Source organism: Elephantulus edwardii, unplaced genomic scaffold (genome assembly GCF_000299155.1).
Source record: "Elephantulus edwardii isolate Elephantulus edwardi_28Jun2011 unplaced genomic scaffold, EleEdw1.0 scaffold00008, whole genome shotgun sequence".
In the NCBI taxonomy this organism is placed as follows: domain Eukaryota; kingdom Metazoa; phylum Chordata; class Mammalia; order Macroscelidea; family Macroscelididae; genus Elephantulus; species Elephantulus edwardii.
The window spans coordinates 33,511,019-33,532,219 of record NW_006399758.1 but is presented as its reverse complement, the minus strand read 5'-3'; the positions used below and the strand labels follow the sequence as shown (position 1 = coordinate 33,532,219).

General features: G+C 39.4%; 1 protein-coding gene across 1 annotated transcript in view; it reads right to left on the bottom strand.

Moving 5' to 3' along the window:
- ATP6V0D2 (ATPase, H+ transporting, lysosomal 38kDa, V0 subunit d2) overlaps window positions 1-19,726 on the bottom strand; it is an 80,938-nt gene extending 61,212 nt beyond the window's left edge. Inside the window, exons 1-2 of the mRNA XM_006880514.1 lie at window positions 19,597-19,726; window positions 5,256-5,427 (exon numbers count right to left, since the gene is read on the bottom strand). Coding sequence (XP_006880576.1) covers window positions 5,256-5,427; window positions 19,597-19,726 — 302 coding nt within the window. The remainder of the gene's footprint in view (window positions 1-5,255; window positions 5,428-19,596) is intronic.
- Between the last annotated feature and the right edge of the window lie 1,475 nt (window positions 19,727-21,201).

Sequence of the window (21,201 nt, the reverse complement as noted above, 5' to 3'; positions counted from 1 at the left end):
CTTGAACTATTATAATCATGTATTTTTTTCTTTTGAATAATCATCTCTCCAGAGTGCTGAAGAGCAATGATGTCATTCTAGATAAAAAAGTATGCCTAATCCAGGCCACGGTTTTCTCAATTACTTGTTATGTTTCAGAGAGATGGACAATGACTAAGGATGACAGAAGGATAGATGCCTTCGAGCTGTGATGTTGAAGAAGAGTCTTGAACATACTATGGACTGCTAAGAAAACAAATAGGTCTGTCTTGGAGAGGTTGAAACCAAGTCTCTCCTAGGTGGCTAGGATTTTGAAGCTCTGCCTCACTTACTTTGGGCACGTGGCCAGAAGAGATCAGTCCTTGGAGAAGGACATCATGTTTGGAAGGGTGGACAGACAGTGCAGGAGAGGGAGACCCTGGATGAGATGGATTGATACAGTAACTGGGACGATGGGGGTTGGTGTATAAGAATTAGTGACACTGGTTCAGGACAGGGAAGGTTTCAGAGCTTCAGTACATAGGTTCACTATACGTCGTAGTTGACTCAACCAATAACATTCTTTGACATGTTTGGAAGCAGGAGTGGCATCCACATCCCAAGCAACATGCCTCTGGAAACTCTATGAACTTTGATAAATGTTGATGGTTGTAGAGGGGCTTCAGGCCTTTTGTTCACAGGGTTGCTATGAGTTGTGTTCGACTTGAAGGCAATCAACAACAATAACAACAATCATGTCTTTTGACTTCATATTTCCTCCGTTAAAGATTTTATTCAATAAATGAATTTGGAATTTGAATAGAACATTAGATACCATTGAGTATAACAACCCTATGAACAACAGATCTGAACCCTGTCCTATTCTGTGCCATCCTTATAATCTCTGACACACTTATGCCAATGTTGCAGTCACTGTAGCAACCCATCTGGTTGAGGGTCTTCCTTTCCTTTTCCATCCCTCTGCCTTTCCAAGCATGTTGTCTCTTTCCTAAGAACAGCCTCTGCTAGTAACTTGCCCAAATTATGTGAGATGAAGCTTTGTTATCTTTGCCTCCAAGGGCACTCTGGCTTCATCTTCCCCAAGACTGTTTGTTCTTTGGCAGTCCATGGGATATTCAGTAAGCACTCCTCTCCAACACCACAATTCAAAAGCATCAATTCTTCATCTGTTATCCTTATTCATTATCCAGCTCTCAGATACATAGCAAGTGATTGAAAAGATCATGGCCTGAATCAGGCACACTTTATTCCTCAAACTAATACCATTGCTCCTCAGTAATTTGGAGAGGTACTTGACTGCAGACTTTTCTGGTGCAGTATGTCTCCTGATCTCCTGACTAAGTGTATTGATTGTGGATCCAAGAAAGATGAAGTTGAGAGTTTTAAATCCCAGATGGAAGGGTCTTTATGTTCAGCCCCATCCATTTTTGACAAAGAAAGGCTGCAGTCATCTTTCCCTGTGTCAAATGCATGCAAATGCATTTTTGTTTCTACAATATTTTCTGACTGTCACATTAGAGAGTATGAAATGTCTTCCACAGTGTGAGGAACCTTGCTGACTTTAACACTATTTTCTCCTCAAATTGAAATCATGTGCAGCAATAAGTCTCTGGTTAGCTTGATTCAATGTCATAGACACATTTGGATATTCTTAGCTCCCTTGTCTTGTTCGCTAGACTATAAAGGTGTCTCAAGGACAGAGTCACTGTTATGTAAAGAAAAGAAGAACGGAACAGATGGAGAAGTAGATGGATAGAATAAAGGGTGGACAAAATTTCCTTCTGGTCGATAAGCTGATCCTTTTTGGTGCCTGAGCCTTGAGGCAGTTGTTGTTGTGATTGTTATGTGCTGTCAAGTTGCTTGTGACTCATAGTGACCCTACGTACAACGGCCCTGAAACCTGCTCTATCCTGTGCCAACTTCATTTTTTTTGTGTGTGTCTCTCTGTGTGTGTACTGTCAAATGGGGCCTGTGCCAACTTTATTGTCTCCAACATACCTGCTCTCATTACATCAGTCACTGTATCAATCCACCTCACCGAAGGTCTCCTTCTCTTTCTCCATCCCTCCACCCTTCCAAGCATAATGTCCCTCTTCAAGGACCAGTCCCTCCTTGCAACATACCCGAGTAAGTCAGACGAATCTTCAGATTCTTTTCCCCCAAGGAGCAGGCCAGCTTCACCCTCCTGGGATGAACCTGTTTGTTCTCCTGGAAGTCCGTGGTATATTCAAAGCTCTTCTCCAGCACCACAGTTCAAAAGCACCACAGCTCAAAAGCATCAATTCCCTTTCTATGATTCCTAGTCACTGGGGCAGTATAGTCACATTATGTTGTTTCAAGGCAAATAAGCTGATGGAAGCTAAAGCAGAAGCTTGAAGCTGCTTTTTATTCCAGAAGATGCCATTCACTGATTCAATTGGATTTCACTTCTAAAAATCCTTAGTCATCCCTTTGCCACACTTTGACAAATCTAAATGATTGGTCCCTTTTATTCATGTAAAATTTCTTTCATTTCCTACCTCTAAAACTAAGCTCTTCTGGCCTAGTGGTAAAGAGTTGTGCTGCCAGTCCTAAGGCAGGAGGTTTGAATCCACCAGCTGCTTTTCAGGATATAGGTGGGTAATATCCACCATATGATTTATAGCCTCTGAATACGTCTCAGAGGCTGAGTCAGTTCTCACTCCACTGCATACAACAATAAACACAGCGTTTTGTGAAAAGTACTATTTGTCTCTCATGTGATTAATTTCACATTCTAGTGTATGAAGAAATCTCGTGTTTCTTCATTTGCGGATTCTTTCCATGAATGTATTGAATGCCCATGTGCTGAGCACCAGTCTTAGGACTGGACTTGGCATTTACAATAGTGTGTGTGACATCTACCTTGTATCTATATACATACAGTGGCTCGCTCATCTACTGCTGACTGCTGTTCTGGACTTGTCAGCTAAAACAACGGGGAAGGCACAGAGTCATTTTAAGGGACCTAATTTATCTGGAAGCAGGAGCGGCATCCACTTCCAAAATGGTTTGCCTCTGGAAACTCTATGTACGAACAGTGCTCAGGCTGTTTGTTCATAGGGTCGCTATGAGTCATCTACGACTCGACAGCATTAAACAACAACAAACAACAATTTATCAATAGTAAAATTTTCTTTGTTGTTGGTAGGTGCCATCAAGTTGAGTGCAACTCATAATCAACCCTATCAACAACAGTTCTGAACCGTGTCCCATCCTAAACCATCCTCACAATTTCTGTTACGCATGAACCCATCACTGCAATCACCATTTCAATCTAACTGGTAGAGGGTCACCCTGTTTTACAGTAACCCTCCACCTTTCCAAGCATGATGTCCCCCTATAAGAAATAGCCTCTCCTAGCCACATGTTCAAAGACTGAGAGAATAAGTTTTATAATCCTTGCTTCCAAGAAGCACTCTGGTTGTACCTTTTCCAAGACATATCTGTTTGTTTTTTTGACAGTATATGGGACATTCAATACACTTCTCTAACACCACAACTCAAAGGTATCATTCTTCTTTTGTCATCCTTAATTCTTGTCCAGCTCTCTGATGCATAATAGGTGACTGAAAAGACCATGGCCTGAATCAGGTGTACCTTAGTCTTCAAACTGACATCATTGTTCTTCAGAATTTTGGAGAGTCCTTGACGGTGAACTTGCCCAAAACAATACATCTCCGATCTGCTGACTGCTGGTACCAAAGGTGTTGACTATGGATCTAAGTAAAATAAAATCAGTGAAAGTTTAAATCCTTTCCCCAACTGTCATGATGTTGCCTCATTTGCCCAGTGGTAAGGACCTTTGTTTTCTTGATGTTGAGATGTAATCCATATTGAGGGCTGTAATCTTTGATCAGCAGCAAGTGTTTCAGATCACTTTTAGTAAGCAAGGTTGTATCATCTTATATCATTGATGAGTATTTATCTTATCCTAATGCCACATTCTTCTTCACAGAGTCTGACTTTACAAATTATTTGATCAATATATAGATTGAATAGGTATGAAGAAAAGATACAACCCAACACCCACCCTTCCTGATTTTAAACGATGCATGTTCCCTTGTTCTGTTTGGACAACAGCTTTTTAATCTAGGTACACAGTCAAATGCCTTTGCATAGTCAATTAAACACAGATACACATTCTTTTGGAATTCTCTGCCTTCAGCCTGAATCTGTCTGACATCAGCTATCATATCCCTGGTGCCAGCTTGAACTTCTGGCATCTCTATGTCAATGTACTGTTTGGTTTTAGATGTTCTTCAGGAATATTTTGCTTGCATGTGATATTAATGATATTGTTCAATGATTTCCACTTTCTGTTGGATCACTTTTTTTGGGGACTAGGAACAAATATAGATGACTTCAAGTCAAGTGGCCATACAGCTGTCTTCTAAATTTTCTAGCATAGACTGGTGAGCACATCTAGGGTTGCATCTGTTAGTTGAAACGTGTTAATCATGTTAATCAGTATCCTATCTATTCCTGGGGTCTTTCATTTTGCCAGTGTTTTCAGAGCAGCTTAAACTTCTTCCTTTATTACGCTTGGCTCTTGTTCATATGGTATATCCTAAAAACTTTCAGTGTTGACTATTTTTGGTGCAGTGATTTTGTATAGTCCCTCTATCTTTTTTTGATGATTCCTGGATCATTCAAGAGTTCTCTCATGGCATCTCTCAATATTGCAATTCAAGGTTTTAATTTGTTAGTAACTGATTAATCACAGCACAGTTTGCTATTGTGTGGGAGTGCCAACCTTTTTGAGAATAAAGAGCTCTCACACTGAAAAAATTGGAACTCGATGATGAAGAGGGGTGCGGAATGCATGCAGGTGTGAGGGGAATACTTGTTGTGTTTCATGGAATCAGGAAAGGTTAGATGTGGTCTGAAGAGCAATTTTTTGCTTAAATTTCACCTCTATTTAAAGACAAATGATCTCAAATTACCAGAGAATATTTACCTTCAGTAAAAATAGCTGTTAAAAAAATAGCTAGAACACCTGATGCATCAGCATCACTTATTTTTAACTTGAAAACACTCCTTTGTGTGTAAGTTACTACCGTGTACATGATTATTTTCATAAGTCACTAAAATCTATTTTCTAATTGTTAAACTATGTTGTGGGGCTATAGTAGTTATAGTCTACAAATAGTAGGAAAAGCCTTGAGTCTCTCTAGCTTAGTATGTGGACTGTTAACATTTTTTAATCATTTAAACAATGAAATTGAAACTTAATAGGACTTGCTGCTATCACTTACGTCATGTATGTGAAAAACGTGCTGAGAGGTTCCAGAGAATGATTCCGGAAATACTCAAATTCTCTGCAGAGCTTTTTCCTCATCTTGTTATCAATGATGGAAACTGTAAGAGGACCCGTTTGATCAGCCAAGAAGTTGCCATAATCAGTGGTCTGGAGATGAATTTTCAGATCTGAAAGGAAATGAAAACCCAAATGAGGTAAACTGCATGATAGCTTTTACAATAATTGAATTTATAATAACCTTACACTAAACACATGTAAAAAGACCAAGGGCCATGCAGGGAAGCCGTCTCTGACTTTTAGCAACTTTACAAAGGGGAGATATCCCCATCAACAACACAAAACCAGTACTCATGTCAGACATGTCCTGCACAGTTTCTTACCTCTTTCTACACATTCCAACACTTTTCTCATCTTTCATTTTACAATTCACACTCCATGGAAACTTCTCTTGCATAGACCAAGGCTCCAACAAGATAAAGGAGTGCTGAATTCCATCCTTAATAATTTTTCAACTCTTCCTTTTTGTCAGCTTATGGAAAATCACTCCATGGTTTCCAAATTGTATTATTACATATGTGTAATTTTGGGGGACACAATCCAATCCATGACACATTAGGCTGATTTATACTCACAGTGGCCTCTAAAGGAATAGAAATGCCCCATAGGGTTTCCAAGACTCTAAGTCTTTATTTAGCAACCAAGCATGTAAGCCCTGTGCCACTTTGTTGTTAGGTATCAGGGAGGTGACTATGACTCATAGAAATCTATGAACAACAAATCTGAGCCTTGCCCTATTCTGTGCCATCCTTATAATTTCTGATATACTTGAGCTCATGTTTACAATCACTGTGTCAGTCCATCTCCTTGAGGGTCTTCTTCTTTTTCACTGACACTCTAACTTTTCAAGCATGATGTCTTTTTGTCAAAGACTGGCCCGATCTACCAGCATGCTCAAAGTATATAAGATGAGGTTTTACTGTCTTTGCCTTTAAGGAGCACACTGGTTGCACTTTCTTCAAGACATATTTGTTTGTTCTTTTGTCAGTCTATGGGACATTCAGTACTCTTCCCCAATACCGCAACTCGAAGACATCACTTCTTCTGTCATCCTTAGTTTTGTCCAACTTTCAGAAGCACAGCAAGTAATTAAAAAGACCATGGTTTTAATCAGATACATCTGAGTCTTTAAACTGACATCATTGCTCCTAACACCTTGGAGAGGTCCTTGACAGCAACTTTACTCAATGCAATATGTCTTTTGATTTCTTGACTGCTAGTGATCATTTAATTTTTATTTCAGTATCTGTGTTTAAAGCAATGAAACATCCAGTTAGTATAGATATGCTAGGAGTACTTGGGTAGCTTAGCAGATGAGCACAAAACCTTAGCCAAGAGGTTGACTGCTTGAATCCACCTAGAGGTGCCTGAAATGCATACTTGTTGATCTGTTTTCAAAAAAGTCACAGAATTGAAAAAGCTATAGAACAGCTCTACATCACACAGTTGTGGTTGGCATGAGTCAGAATCATCTTTACTACAACTAACAACATATATTTGAGCCACTGGGTGATAGAGAGGGTCGATAATTACTGTTGTTGACAAATTGAGAAAGAATGGTGCTGCAGTTATAGTCAGAAAGAGCATTTCAAGATCTAGCCTGAAGTCCAATGCTCTGAGTGGTAGATAGCTTGCAAGGAAGAGTCCTCAACAACCTTTCATTAAAAAAAATAAAAATAAAAAACTTGTATTATACTACTAACCAATTAAACCAGAACATCATTTTCTCTATACTTAGTTTTCTCAAGCAGAATTATTCATTTTCCCTCATTTGAATTTCAAAGTGCTTTGATAATATCTTCAGCACCTACTGTGTATTATGTAATCTGAAGTATGTTAACTCCAAAAAGATCTGTTATCTTAGTTATATCTTTTATCTGTGAATTCCTATACATTTAAGTACCAGCAATTAAATGTTAATCATTAATTTAATTTTAAAAAAATGTCTGATGCACCCAATGGAGCCAATAAAACATGGAGGAAATTAAGAAATAATGATTCTTAATTAAAACAACTTATTAAGCATCTATTGCTGCCAATGACAGGAAACCCAAAAAATGTACCAGACATATTCCTTGTGCCTAAGTGACAAAATACCACCAACAGAGAAGATACATTCAATGACACAGTTAAAGACTTTGATTTATGAAAACAGGAAGTTAAGACTTATCCATAGGAATGGTAATTGGAGAAAGTCCTGGAAAGTTTCTTGATGAAGGTGAGCTTGATAAAGATGATCATTAAAACACTATATAAAAGTAGGAGTGGGGCACTTAATGAATTCTTGCGAGTACAGCATACCTAAAGGTAACTTGGCTAAGGACTTAGCTGTTAACCAAACCCACCAGCAGCTCTGAGGAAGAAAAGACTTGGAAATCTGCTCTAATAAAGGTTACAGCCTGCAAAACCTCATGGGCAGTTCTCCTCTGTCCTATAGGTGTGCTTTCACCATGAGTTTGAATTTACTTCACAGCACATAACTATATGATATGTGCAAGAAGCTCAGAGCAGCTCAAGGCTGCTGAAGCATTAAATGAGAAAAAGAGAGATTAAAGAAAAAAATGGACTAAGAGTTAATGTGGGGTTAGATTGCTGTGACATCCTTTATGTTGAGAATAGGCAGCCACTGTGGGCTTCCTGCACATATCATATAGTTATGTGCTATGATGTTCTTATAGCTGAGGGAGGCAAGTTAGGAAGGTATGTCTAAAAATTAGACACAATATGGTAGAGATTCCTTATATGGGCATTTTCCCACATGCTAGAAGTAGATCTGATGATTTAGAATGTTTTCTTTAACTGATGAATTTATTTGTTCAATAATCTATATTTCATGGAAAGAATTTTATTTTGGGTCATGAGGTGATGTGATAATGCCTCCTATTAAAAACCCCTTTTTAGTCAGCAATATGGCACTGGAAACCAGTTTGAAAGTCAACTACAGGAGCTGGTTTTACAGAAGCTGTTGACTGGGATTGGTGAGCATTAGTGTGAAATGTTTTGTTAAGGGGGGTGAGGCAATGTGATAAGGCCTCCTATTTAAAAACTCATTAGGGCCCTCAGGCCTGCAGCCCTTGAGCCTGGTTTAAATTGTTTTTTGTCAAACATTCTTCTAAATGGTATAGCACTGATCTGTGTATTGCTGTACAGAAGTAACTTGTGATCGCTGTGAAGATGAACACTGTGACACTGATGTGCCAAATGTGATAATGGTTACCCATGGTGGGCAGTGTTTGGTGGAGTTCCCCTATTGAAACAAGCTTAGAAGTGAGTAGCATCCACTTACAAATGGCTTGCCTCTGCAAACTCTATGAATATGGAGAAATGACAAAAGTTATACAAGTGTTCAGGCCTTTTGTTCATAGGGTCACTATGAGTCGTCTACAACTCACTGGCACCTAAAACAGCAACAACAACAGCATGTCTTATTTAGCTTTCAGTTTGTTAGTTCAGGATTTTTATGCAGGCTGATAATTTACATTCTTAACGCTGAGAAACAGTTGCCAACAGAAGTAACCTCAAAAGCATTTCTTAATATGTTGTTCATGTGACACATTTCTTTAAAGCAGAGTAATAGTCAAACCTTTCCACTGCTAGAAGACCCTGAAACTCAATGTCCCAAGTTTTTCTAGTCTGCATGACTTTTGTAAAATCATCGTCAGTAAGTAGGCAGAGAGAAAAGAGGAACACTTCTGCTTCAGGGGGAGAAAAAAATTCAAAGGGACACTTGCATTTAGATCCTAAAAAAGAATAAAAAAGACCTAGGACTTTAAGTCCAGCTACCTTAACTTGCATAGCTCCACAATTAGTACTCTTAACACCAGCAGTCAGGAAATTAAAAGATGAATTGCACTGAGAAAATCTGCTGTCAAGGACCTCTCCAGAGTGCTGAAAAGCATCCGTGTCAGTCAAGTGATTAAGGTGCTCCTAATCCAGCCCATGGCCTTTGCAATTACTTGTTATGCTTCAAAAAGCTGGACAATGACTAATGATGGCAGAAGAAGAATTGATACCTTTGAGTTGTGGTGCTGGAGAAGAGTTTTGATTACACCATGGACTTCCAAGAAAACAAATAGGAGAGGGTTAAACCAAGTCTTTCCTTGGAGGCTAGGATTTTGAAGCTTTGTCTCACATACTTTGGGCACATGGCCAGGAGAGATCAGTCCTTGGAGAAGGTCATCATGCTTGTAAAAGTGGAGGGACAGTGCAGGAGAGGAAGACTCCAGATTAAACAGTAACTGGGACAATGGTGGTTGGTGTGTTGGAATTAATGACACTGGTTCAGGATGGGGAAGGGTTCAGAGGTGCTGTACATAGGATTGCTATGGGTCACAGGCAACTGGACAGCACATAACAGCAACAACAACAACAAGGATAACACTTTGAATCAATTCCAACTTGAGACATCACTGTGTGCTATCACTTTGTGACCTCTGTTTATGGGTCTGCTCAGAGTGTTCTTCAGCAGAAATAGGTCTGGAATGGGGAAGTAGAGCGTAGTTTTATTATTTCCATGATTTAAGAAGCTTGGGTTAGAGAGAAGGGTGGGCACTGGAGGGTTGGGTTAGAACAAAGCAGGATGAAGAATTAGAATGAACCCTCAGAGTAATAACAGCCAAAGATTGTGTTGGTGACTTCTCAACTTGGATAACTGTTTGAACACTGTAATGTCAAGGTTTTATTGTTCAAAATGTCTTTCCTAGCCATTGACTTTGACTTTGCCACATGGCTAAGTTGGAACAAGCAAATAAATTGTGTTTGTCTAGCCACAAGAGGATTGGTTAGTCTCATCATTCTACTAGCTTTAACTTGAGTGGATTCAGTGGCAGAAATTGGGAATCTCAATACCAAAAAGGATGAAGAAATAGAGTTCAATGTTCATTCTTCTGGGCAAGAGATTCCTATGGCAGTCAAATCAGCATCTACCAAGAGCAACAGCAGCCTCAACAAAGAACCAGACACCAACATGAGACAAGCTCACTTGAGACTACTGCCTCACTGAGCAAGAGCCAGAGAATTTCAACCAAAGCTTGCTGATGACTGAAGAAAGACATCAGAACTGGCAGGACTAAGGGAATTTTCCAATACAGACTTAAGCCATGAGTTTGAAGTTCAAAGGGCCTGTGACCACACTTGAAAAGTTGTCTGGACTGAGAGATTGTATCCTGCTGTTAACATGAATTATAGTCTATAAACGTCCCTAAGAAATTCCATAGCCCTGAGTATGCTTCTGTGAATTCTGTATGATCATTGCTACAGATTTTGGATGCAGAAGAGCAATAAAATTGGTGTTAGAATTAAAAGAAGTAGGTTCAGGAACATGGGAGATCATATCTAATAGGAGTTAGTTTTATACTGTGGATGTTGTTTAAGGGGACACTTCCCCTTTTTTTTTTATTTATCAGGGTCAGAACTGGCTGTCCCCATGCTGCCCACACTCACTTTACAAACACAAAATCGGAAGGTCTATAAAAGTATTTCATTAATATTTGACAAATATGCATTAGTGGTCATTACTTGGGCCAAAAGCCAAGATGGTCTTTATTCCTTCACCCAAAATATCTAGTTTTGTAAGTCTGAAGGAGAGTTCCTGCATCTTGTTATATAGCTCCATAGGGTCATCAATAAGTGTCATTTTTCAGACATATTATGTTAGGTTTTTCTTTTTAGATACTTCTATGTGGACTATAAACCAGTGCTTAATTATTTGAATCACACTGAGACTCCTGAGTGAGGTGACATTGCCTTTTAAACCAAAAGCAAAGCTTATAATAGAACTAATTTAAGTATTTTTGAGCAGGAAAATGATGAAAACTGGCTTTGCATATTTCATAGAAAGGAGAAAAATAAGTACTAATTTTAGATGAATAAATAATGTCTAACAGAACATAGAAAAATATTTCCATTTTTAAATTAAACAATTTGATATTAGGTAAACAGGTCTGTGGAGGGCCTTTATATTTAAAAGTCAGTTGGGTCCTAAGTCTCTAGTTTGGAGGCTGATGTGTGAAGTGGTTGGGTTCTGGAAGGTAGGTCCTTTTGTTTTGGTTGAGGATATGAGTGTGGACAGTTTGGTTGTTTTTTAATTTCCTTCACAATTGTGTGTCAGCTAATTAGAATGCTGAAGTTAGCTAACAATGAGCTGTGGGCTGTAAGCCTCTCGTCTACAGTCAATTAGGACCTGGTGGGTGGGCATTTATAGTTAAAAGTTGGTTGGATCTGCAGCTCTCCGGCCTGATGATTGTGTTTGGGACAAACATTCTTCTAAGTTGTACAGCACTGGCCTGTCAATTTGCTGTACTGAGGTAGTATGTGGTTGCTATGATGCTGAACAGTGTGATACTGGTGTGTCAAAAATCATAATGGTTACCCATAGTGGACAGTGTTTGGTGGAGCTCTAAGATTGAGATAGGCTTGGAAGCAGGAGTGGGATTCACTTCCTAAATAACATGCCTCTGGAAAGTCTATGAACTTAGAGAAACTACGATAGTTATAGAACAGGATTCAGGTCTTTTGTTCATAGGGTTGCTATAAGTTGCACTCATCTTGACAGCACTTAACAACAACAACAGTACAGGTCTGCAGTTAAAAGTCTTCTTACGATTTTCATTCATAAACTTACCCAACACAGTGTCTTAATGGTACAAATGGCTAAGTTCTCCACTAGTAGAAAGGTATATTGTTCAAAACTACCAAAAGTTGCCTTGGAAGACAAGCCTAGAAAGCTGCTTCAAAGGGTCAGATTCTTGTATACCTTATAGACTATTTTACTCAAGGTTGCCATGAGTCAGAATTGACTCAATGACAGCTAATAAACTGCTCATCTCTAAGCCTGAATAACTTCTATAATTAGTTTTTTGGTTTTGGATTTTTTTTAAAAAAACCAAACTTTTTATGACTTCTTCATATCTAGACGTACAGAAGACATACACATACATATATACATGTACATAAATAGAAATTTATCCTCTCCTGATTGTATCATTTAGCACATCTTGGTGAAATAATTCCATATTAAAGAAATTTTCTTCACTTTCTTGATGGCTGAATAACATTTTATTATATTAATAATTCATAATTGATTTAGTCTGTTCCCTGCAGATGGGAAGTTGGTTGATATCACAAACAACTCTGCATGAAGTCTTGTACACGTGTTTTCTCACATGTCTGAGTCTCTCTGAGGAACTTGGAATTCCCGGGCCATCTTTATGGGCGTTTGGAATTTTGTTAGACACTGTGCAATTCATCCTCTTTCAGTTTTTCTTACTTTTTTTTTTTTAATACTTTCTATTACAGTGTTTGGCTTCACAGCAACCACAAGTTACTTCTGCACAGCAAGTGGACATACCAGGGTTACACAACCTAGAAGAATGTTCCACCAAAAACAATAAAAGGCAGGTCTGAGGGCCGCAGAGTAGAGTCACCCAATTTCGGCTTGGGAGCATGGCTTTCTGTCAACTGCAAGAATGGTTACCCATGGTAGACAGTGTTTGGTGAAGCTCCCCGATTAAAACAAGCTTGGAAGCAGGAGTGGCATCCACTTCCACAATAGTTTGCCTCTGGAAACCCTATGAACCTGGAAAAAGGACAAAAGTTATACAGGAGGTGTCCAGGACTTTTGTTCATAGGATAGCTATGAGTCACCTGCGACTCGACGGCACTTAACAACAAAACTTTCTATTATGTAAAGAATGTAGGTCAGGAGATATATCTTACTCATCTCTACTTCCTTGACCCTACCTATCTAATGAGAAACCAAATCTGTTGCCTGATTTTTTTTGTTGTTGTTGCCTGATTTTTAACTCATCTCAAACCCATGTGCGACAGAGTAGAACTGCTATATAAAGTTTTCTTGGTGGCTGTAATCTTCACAAGCAGATTGCCCAAACTTTCTTTCAGGAAGCCAAAAAAATGCAAAGTCCTTGTTGTCAAGTTGGAACCAACCATAGCAAAGGGTTTTCAGAGACTGTAAATCATATAGGAGATTGCCCAACTTTGTCCTGGAGAACAGCTAGTGGATTTGAACTGTCTGTCTTTGGGACGACAATGAAACTTTTTATCTACTTGGTCACCAGAATTCTCTCTGAAGTCCCTGGGTGATTTCAAATCACCAGTCTTTAGAATGTACCAAGGGGCTTTCTGATGCTAGCTAGAAGGCATTTAATATATTGTTATCAAATGAAGATACAACTGGAAAAAAAAACAAAGATGATGTATCTCGAAAAGGACATAATTATTACTAAGATACCTTCAGTACCTTTTAAAATTATATGGCAAGTAAGACAAAGTTTCTGGAATCCACCACCTCAGATATTTCAGAGAAGAAAGATTATCCACATCACAACCATTTAAAATGTAGTGAAAAAGAACAGTCAATGAAAAAGACAGTGTTAAATCTTTGATATACAAATTTTATGTCCCTGTAAGGTTATGGGTTTTGTGTCAAAATCTTTTAAGTAATTTAAGCTTTTTTGTGAATACTGCTTCAAGGCAGTACAGATGGAAAGGCGGCACAGTTAGCTTCCTTCTTTTATACCTAGGAAAGCCTGAGTCATAGAGGGTCTAGTGACTGGCTGCGGTTATTCTGTCAGTGGCAGAACTTGTAATAGATGTCTCCTTCTGATTACACTTGCACAATTAGGCACACAATTAAGCCCGGTTGTGAAGAGTAGGATTTCCCTGTACTATATTTTATTTCTTTCATGTTTTACCTGGAAGCATGTGATCCTTTCAATGTTTTCTAAAGCAGTTTGTTGCCATCAGAAACTTTTCTTTTAAAGGCTCTCTCATTGCTGTCAAGTCAGAACCAACTCATAGTTGACCCCTTAGTGGGTTTTTGGAGGCTGTAAATTGCAGAGGAGGAGAGTGTCCATCTTTCTCTCTTGGCACGGCTGGTGGGTTCAGGCTGGCTGCCTTTAAGTTAGCAGCACAACTCTCCAGGCTACACTACCAGTTCTCACATTTAAAGATTAGATAACTTTTAAAAGTTTGCTAAGCTAGATTTTCTTATTTGTTTTCCCGCAGAGCTATAACACCACCAGTGTATTACATTGGGCAAATCTACTGCCAATGACCTCACTATCGTCCAAAGAGGACTTGAAACACTTGCCACAGAAGGTCAAATACTACAGCTTTCATGATAGATTACATCTCAGCATTAAGAAAACAAAAGTCTTCACTACTAGACCAGTAGGCAACATTATGACAGATGGAGGAAAGATTGAATTTGTCAAGGATTTAATTTTATTTGGATCCACAATCAACATCTATAGTAGCGGGAGTCAAGAAATCAAAGTGTTGCATTGTGGAAATCTAGAGGTAAAATGCCTCTACAAAGTTCTAAAGAACAAGGTCTTACCCAAGCCACCTTGTTGTGTGCTATTAAGTAGAAACCGACTCATAGCTGACCCCCCCAGCAGGTATTCAGAGACAGTAATTCACACTGAAGAAGATAAGCATCTTTCTCCCATGAAGCAGCTTGTGGACTTGAATCGCGAGCCTCTGGGATTTAAGTACAGCTTCTTACCACGAGGTCATCAGAACTCCCTAACCCAAGTCATGGTATTTTCAAATACCTCATATGTGTGAGAAAGTTGGGAAATGAATAAGGAAGATGGAAAAATAATTGATGCCTTTGAATTGCATTGTTGACAAACAGAATTGAATATATACCATGGATTGCAAAAAGAACAAAGAAATCTGTCTTGGAGGAATTGCCCTTTGTATGAAGTATACTTTGTGAAAAAAAAAAAAACTTTTATTCCATCAAACATCCCAGATTTCTTATTTCAACTATTAACACACCTCAGAAATTAAATGTTCACAGATTTAACAGCTGCAAAGCTTTTCACAAGTTTATCTATTTCCCAACATCCAATGAAACAATTGATCTACAAAGGTAGATCAGTCCCAGTGAGGCATTAGGGCCTGTGTCACACCCCACTTTTCACAATGTACCACTTCTCGTATCTAACAATATAAATTCTTGCCTTCCCCTCCACCCTAAATGCAAAGCAAACCAAAACAGACAGAACAAAACAGCCCACTGCTTTCAAGTTTCTCTAGACTTAGAGCAAGTCTCCACTGAGGTCTGAGGCTGTCAGTGTTTACTAGAGGAGATTGTCCATCTTTCTGGGGAATTGAACTGCCGACTTTTCAATTAGTGACCCAATACACTGGGCACTATCCAATACATTAGCCACCATTGCGCCTAGTTTGAAAACTCAACTTATTGCTGATGAGTTGGAAAAGACTCATCACTGTTAATTGGGCTTCAAGGCTGTAAACTGCATGGGAGGAGATGGTCCATTTTTCTCCCGTGAGTGAATGGTGGATTTGAACTAACAGACACGCCCTGCCTTTGGGTTAGCAGAGCAACTTCCTACAGAGGATGCCATGAAGTGCTCTAGATTAGCAATGGCTATTATAAATTTTAACATAGATTTGTTGTTGTTACATGTCATTGAGTCACCTGTGATTCATAGTCACCCTGTGTACAACAGCTCTGAAACCTGCCCTGTCCTGAGCCACTCTCACTGACTCCAACACACCTACTCCAATTACCCCAGTCACTGTGTCAATCATCTCATCTGGGATTTTCCTCTCCTGCACTGTCCCTTTACCCTTTGTCCTTCTCCAAGGACTGGTCCCTCCTGGCCACATGTCCAAAGCATGTGAGATGGAGCTTCAAAATCCTAGCCTCCAAGGGGAAAGTTAGTTTCACCCTCTCCAAGACAGACGTGTTCTCTTGGCGGTCCATGGTGTGTTTAATACTCTTTTCCAGAGCCACAACTCAAAGGTGTTGATTCTTCTTCAGTTAGTCATTGTCTTGCTCCCTGATCCACAGCAAGTAATTGCGAAGATTGTGGGCTGGATCAGGTGCACCTTAGTCTCTAGACTGACATTGTTGCTTCTTGGTACTGTAGAGAGGTTCCTGACTGCAGATTGTTTTTCCCTAGTGCGATTCATCTTTTGATTTCCTGACTGCTTGTGTGAAGAATGGTGATTGTGGAGCTGAGCAAGCTGAAATTGTTAACAGGCTCAATCTCTTTGTGATAAACGTAGCAGTTAATAGATTATAGCTGTAAACTGTAATATTTCTTAAATGACATGAAAACAAATATAAATGTTTTGTAAATTTTTTCTAGATTAAGTTAAAATACTGTAATGTACAATATTATTGATAACTAAACAGAAGTTTTTTAGTTTTTCCCTCTTTTCTGTCAATTAATAGTTCATTCTTTAAAAATTATTTATTTAAATTCACAAATAATTCTCAAAAAACCATTAAGTAGAGTAGGAAATGACTCATAGCTGAGTGATTCACAGGTTTTTTTAGAGGCTGTAAATCACACAGAATGATATTGCCCATCTTTCTTCCAAGAAAAAGTGGGTGGATCCAAACCATTTGCCTTTGAGTTGGCAGCACAACTTCTTCTAGGCTACAGGAGCTCCCTCACAGACACTAATTAGCACAATATTGTCGCTAAAATACCAGGAAATCTCATACGGTCAGTGAGCATAAACATACCAATAGCGATGAAAAAGTATTTTTGTTATATTTGCAGATAAAACCACGTGATTTGAAGGGTCCTCATAACTGAGCAAAAATGGAAGAAGGTTCAAGAGATGAGCATTGAATTTAAACCTATTTATAGTGGTAAGCAGTACACTCACAAGAAAAGGGTTTTGTTCTGATAATTAACTACTGAGGTATTTTTTTAGAAAGAACAATAAACTTCTGCTGAAACACTGCACAGATAGACATTTTAGTGTCACCCTCACTGACAATTTCTACTGGTTTGTTTGGTCTGCTGTCCCAACAACCCCCACACACACACATGTGACCTCCCTAATGACAAGTTGCTGAACTGTCCTTATTCCTAGAACAAAGTGGAGCCAACAACTCCACACAGATCTATTCAAGGAAGGTCAGTTCATACTCAGAGGGCAGTGACATATTGGAGAAGAACAAGAGATCCATCCTTCTGTCCTCTGTGGTTGACAGTTTATTAGATTTATCACAACCATTGTAAGTCTCTGTGTCCTCAACTGTGAAATTCTATTGAGATTTATTTTCACAATCATTGTAATCTAAACATGGTTTTTGACTATTTACACTTGCTATTTCTGGAAGTCTCCACACAGTATATGGACACACTCATTCAAATATAACTATGAAATGAGTGGTTTAAAAAAAATCGAGGGAAGGTAGAAACCACGAGATAAAATGGTGTGGCAATATATAGAGACATATGATCTTGAATTCCCTGACATTGTGCCAACATATTTTTCTGAAAAGGTTTCTTTTTCAGATTTTCAAGAATCCGAGACGTTCCCTTTTTCCTCATATTGAAACTGAGTATACCATTCTGTGTAACTGTCAACATGTATTTGTTGTTTTTAGAAGCCTTGGAGTCAACTCCTACCCATAGTACTCACTTAGTCACTCACTGCTGTTGTGTTGGAACTGACTTGGCTGACTCTTCAGTGGGTTCTCAAAGGCTATAAATCTCACAGGAGGAGATTGCCCAACTTTCTTCTGAGGAGCTTCAGCTGGAATCAAAGTCACTGCTTTCAGGTTAGCAGTGCAATTCTCTACAGACTGATTGAAATCCTGCCCAAATCAGTGCTAGCCTCAAAATCACCACGGTACCTCAGCCCAGAGTTGCTGAGCTCGTTGAGGTAAATCTAACTTTTACTTCTTCCCTCCATTGCTCTCTCCTCCTTCCTCAGAAAATACTAGGAATTCCAATTTTAATTTTTTACCTTTTCCTTATCTAGAATTCTTTTTATGGCTTTAGAATGGCTGCCCTTGGTTTCTTTCTAAGTCCTGTCTTGTATCAAAAGTTATTTTATGTTTTATTTGGGTTTAAATTTGCCTTCCTTTGGCCACGATATTTATTGAAATGACTTCTGCAGAAGAACTCAGTCTCATACCCTTTAATAGTCTACCTCAATTTTTGTAGATTTTCTATACATTATCAACATTCTCCAGCCACCAAACTCGTAATTTAAGAGGTTGAATTGATTCGGATTTGAGATTTAGGGGTCACAGCTGCCATAATTAGTGGTTAGCATCTGAGGGGAATTTGGGCCGATCCACAGTAACTGGTTTTGACAGAACAGAACCATAAACAAGCCATCAACTAGAACAGCTTGCAAAGTCACCTTCAGAAGTTGTTTGCTCCCTTGTACCTGCCTCCCAAATACTCTCCCTTGGAAGCTTGAAATGTACTACTTTCTTGCTCTGATTAGAATACTCTGGCAGTTTTAGTTGGACATACACTAAATTTGTAAATAAATCTAACAATTAGTTTAGTCATCACATTTAATAAAAACAACTGTGGTTGTTGCTATGGTTTTGTGATTTTGCAAGCTAATAACAACACTGTGACAAAAGATGGGAGCTCTGGTAGCTGAGTGGCAAGAAGCTGCTTTGCAATCTTGAAGGCACATGGTTTGAGGCCACCAGCTGCTCTGTGGGAGAAGGATGGGCAATCTCCTCCTGTGTGATTAACTGCCTCTGAAATCCCATAAGAGGGTCAACTGTGAGTTAGTTCTGACAATATGGTAACACAACAACAACAACAACAGCATGACAAAGGTGAAATCATCTTTGGGAAATGCAAAAAAAATTTTTTTCAATATAGTTTTATTTCCTTTTCCTTACAACTCAACCACATTGCCAGTCCCATCACATTTTACAAAGGAGGGATCTTTATACCCAAGTCAGCATCTAACAGCAGCAACATCCCAAGGCCTGGCAGAAGTCAAAGCTGGGACTCTAGATTCAGAGATGGTCCCCAGACAAGTCCATCTTCTACTTTTTTTCTCAGGTTTCAGCTAAAGATCCATTCCAAACCTTCAAATCAATAACTGGCCAGTTGTAATTAAGTCAGTTCCAATCTCTGGAGACCACCTGTGTATGTCAGCATAGACCCACACTACATAGGGTTTTCTTAATATCATTTTTTAAATTTTCAATTAATTTCTTTTTTTATCTGAGTGAAGGTTTATAAGTCATATTGGTTTTTTAATGCATGCATAGACTTTTTTTAGAACATTGATTAATGTCATTAATTACACTTCCATAGTTTTTGATGGTCTCTATTCTCTCTCCTCTCCTCTCCCTCTCCCTCTCCCTCTCTCTTTCCCTCTCCCTCTCCCTCTCTCTCCCTGGGAATAAGAGCCTGTGAAAACTTCAAGTCAGGGAAACATAATGAAAGAAGGACACATGGTTTCATTTTTTCCCAGATGGTAAGCTAAGGTGCACATACCTTCCAGGGTCTCGCACTGAACCAGGTTGATATAGTCCTGCTGGGTGAGGAGGCTGGCTTTGCATCCTCGCACCAGGCCCTCCAGGTAGCCATGGTCCACGTTGAAGTGCAGCTCAGCACTCTCTGGCATGGGGGAACAGACTTCAGGCCAGTTGGGTTCTAAAAGTCCTGGTCAGCCCCTGGAGACTGTCGGTCTGGAAATAGTGCTTGTACTTATCTGGCAGAACAAGGCATCTGTCAGCTGACAGTCAGGGTTTTCATGACTAGTTTCCCCCAGTTTCAGTGGCTTTCAGCGTACCAGGTCCTGTTTTGCCAGCAACAATGAATCAGCCTTACACTGAGGAAGCAAACCACTGCATGGGGGAGGGGTGGCCAGAGGGCAGAGGGAGGGTCATGGCTCGCTCCATTCCCTCCCATAACAACCCCTCTCCAGCTTTGCTATTGGAATTGCTACTGGTTTGAAATACCTGTTTTGTTTCTGTTCTCTACCCAAGTTTTTACATAAATTTAAATGTCAAGTGTAAACTACAAGTGCCCTCAATTTCTTGAGAACTATTATTAGGAACAAAGAGCTCTAGTGGCCTTGTTGTTGTTTGCCATCTACTCCAGCACGACTCATAGCTACCCTATGAACCAAAGACCTGAAACCTTTCTATAACTATCGTCATTTATCAAAGTTCATAGAGTTTCTAGAGGCATGTTGTTTAGGAAGTGGATGCCACTCCTGCTTCCAAATCTATCTTAAACTGGGAACTCCACCAAACACTATCCACCTTGGGTAACCGTTATGACATCTGACACCCCAATGGCACAAGGTTCGGCATCACAGCAACCCCAGGTTACCTCAGCACAACATATTAACAAAAGAGTGCTGTACCATTTAGAAGAATGTTCCTCCAAAATATAATAACAAGTGATTTTTAAATACAAAGGCCCTTCCCAAGGTCTTGTTGACTCTAAACACGAGGCTTAAATAAAAAAAAAAAACCACAACCAATATAGTATGCTTTTGTTGTTATGTGCTGTTGAGTCACCTGTGACGTACAGTGACCCTAAGAACCCTTCCCTGTCCTGAGCCAGTCTCACTAACTCTGACACAACAACCCCCATTGCCCTAGATGTCGTATAAATTCATTTCATCTGGGGTCTTCCTTTCCTGTGCTGTCTCTCCACTCTAATCCAGGCCACGGTCTTCTCAATTACTTGTTATGCTTCAGAAAGCTGGACAATGACTAAGGATGACAGAAGAAGAATGGATGCCTTCAAGTTGTAGTGCTGGAAAAGAGTCTTGACACACCATGAACTTCCAAGAAAACAAACAGGTATGTCTTGGAGAGGGTGAAACCAAGTCTTTCCTTAGAGGCTAGGATTTTGAAGCTCTCTCACGTACTTTGGGTATGTGGCCAGGAGAGACAGGTCCTTGGAAAAGAACATGCTGGTGGCACAGTGATAAGGAATTGTGTTGGTAACCCAAGGGTAGTTGGCCGGAGTCCACCAGCTGCTCCGTGGGAGAATGTTGGGCAGTCTCCTCCCATGAGATTTGCTGCCTCTAGAGAGTCAGCTAGGGGTTTGTTTGGACTCGATGGTACATATAACAACAATTAA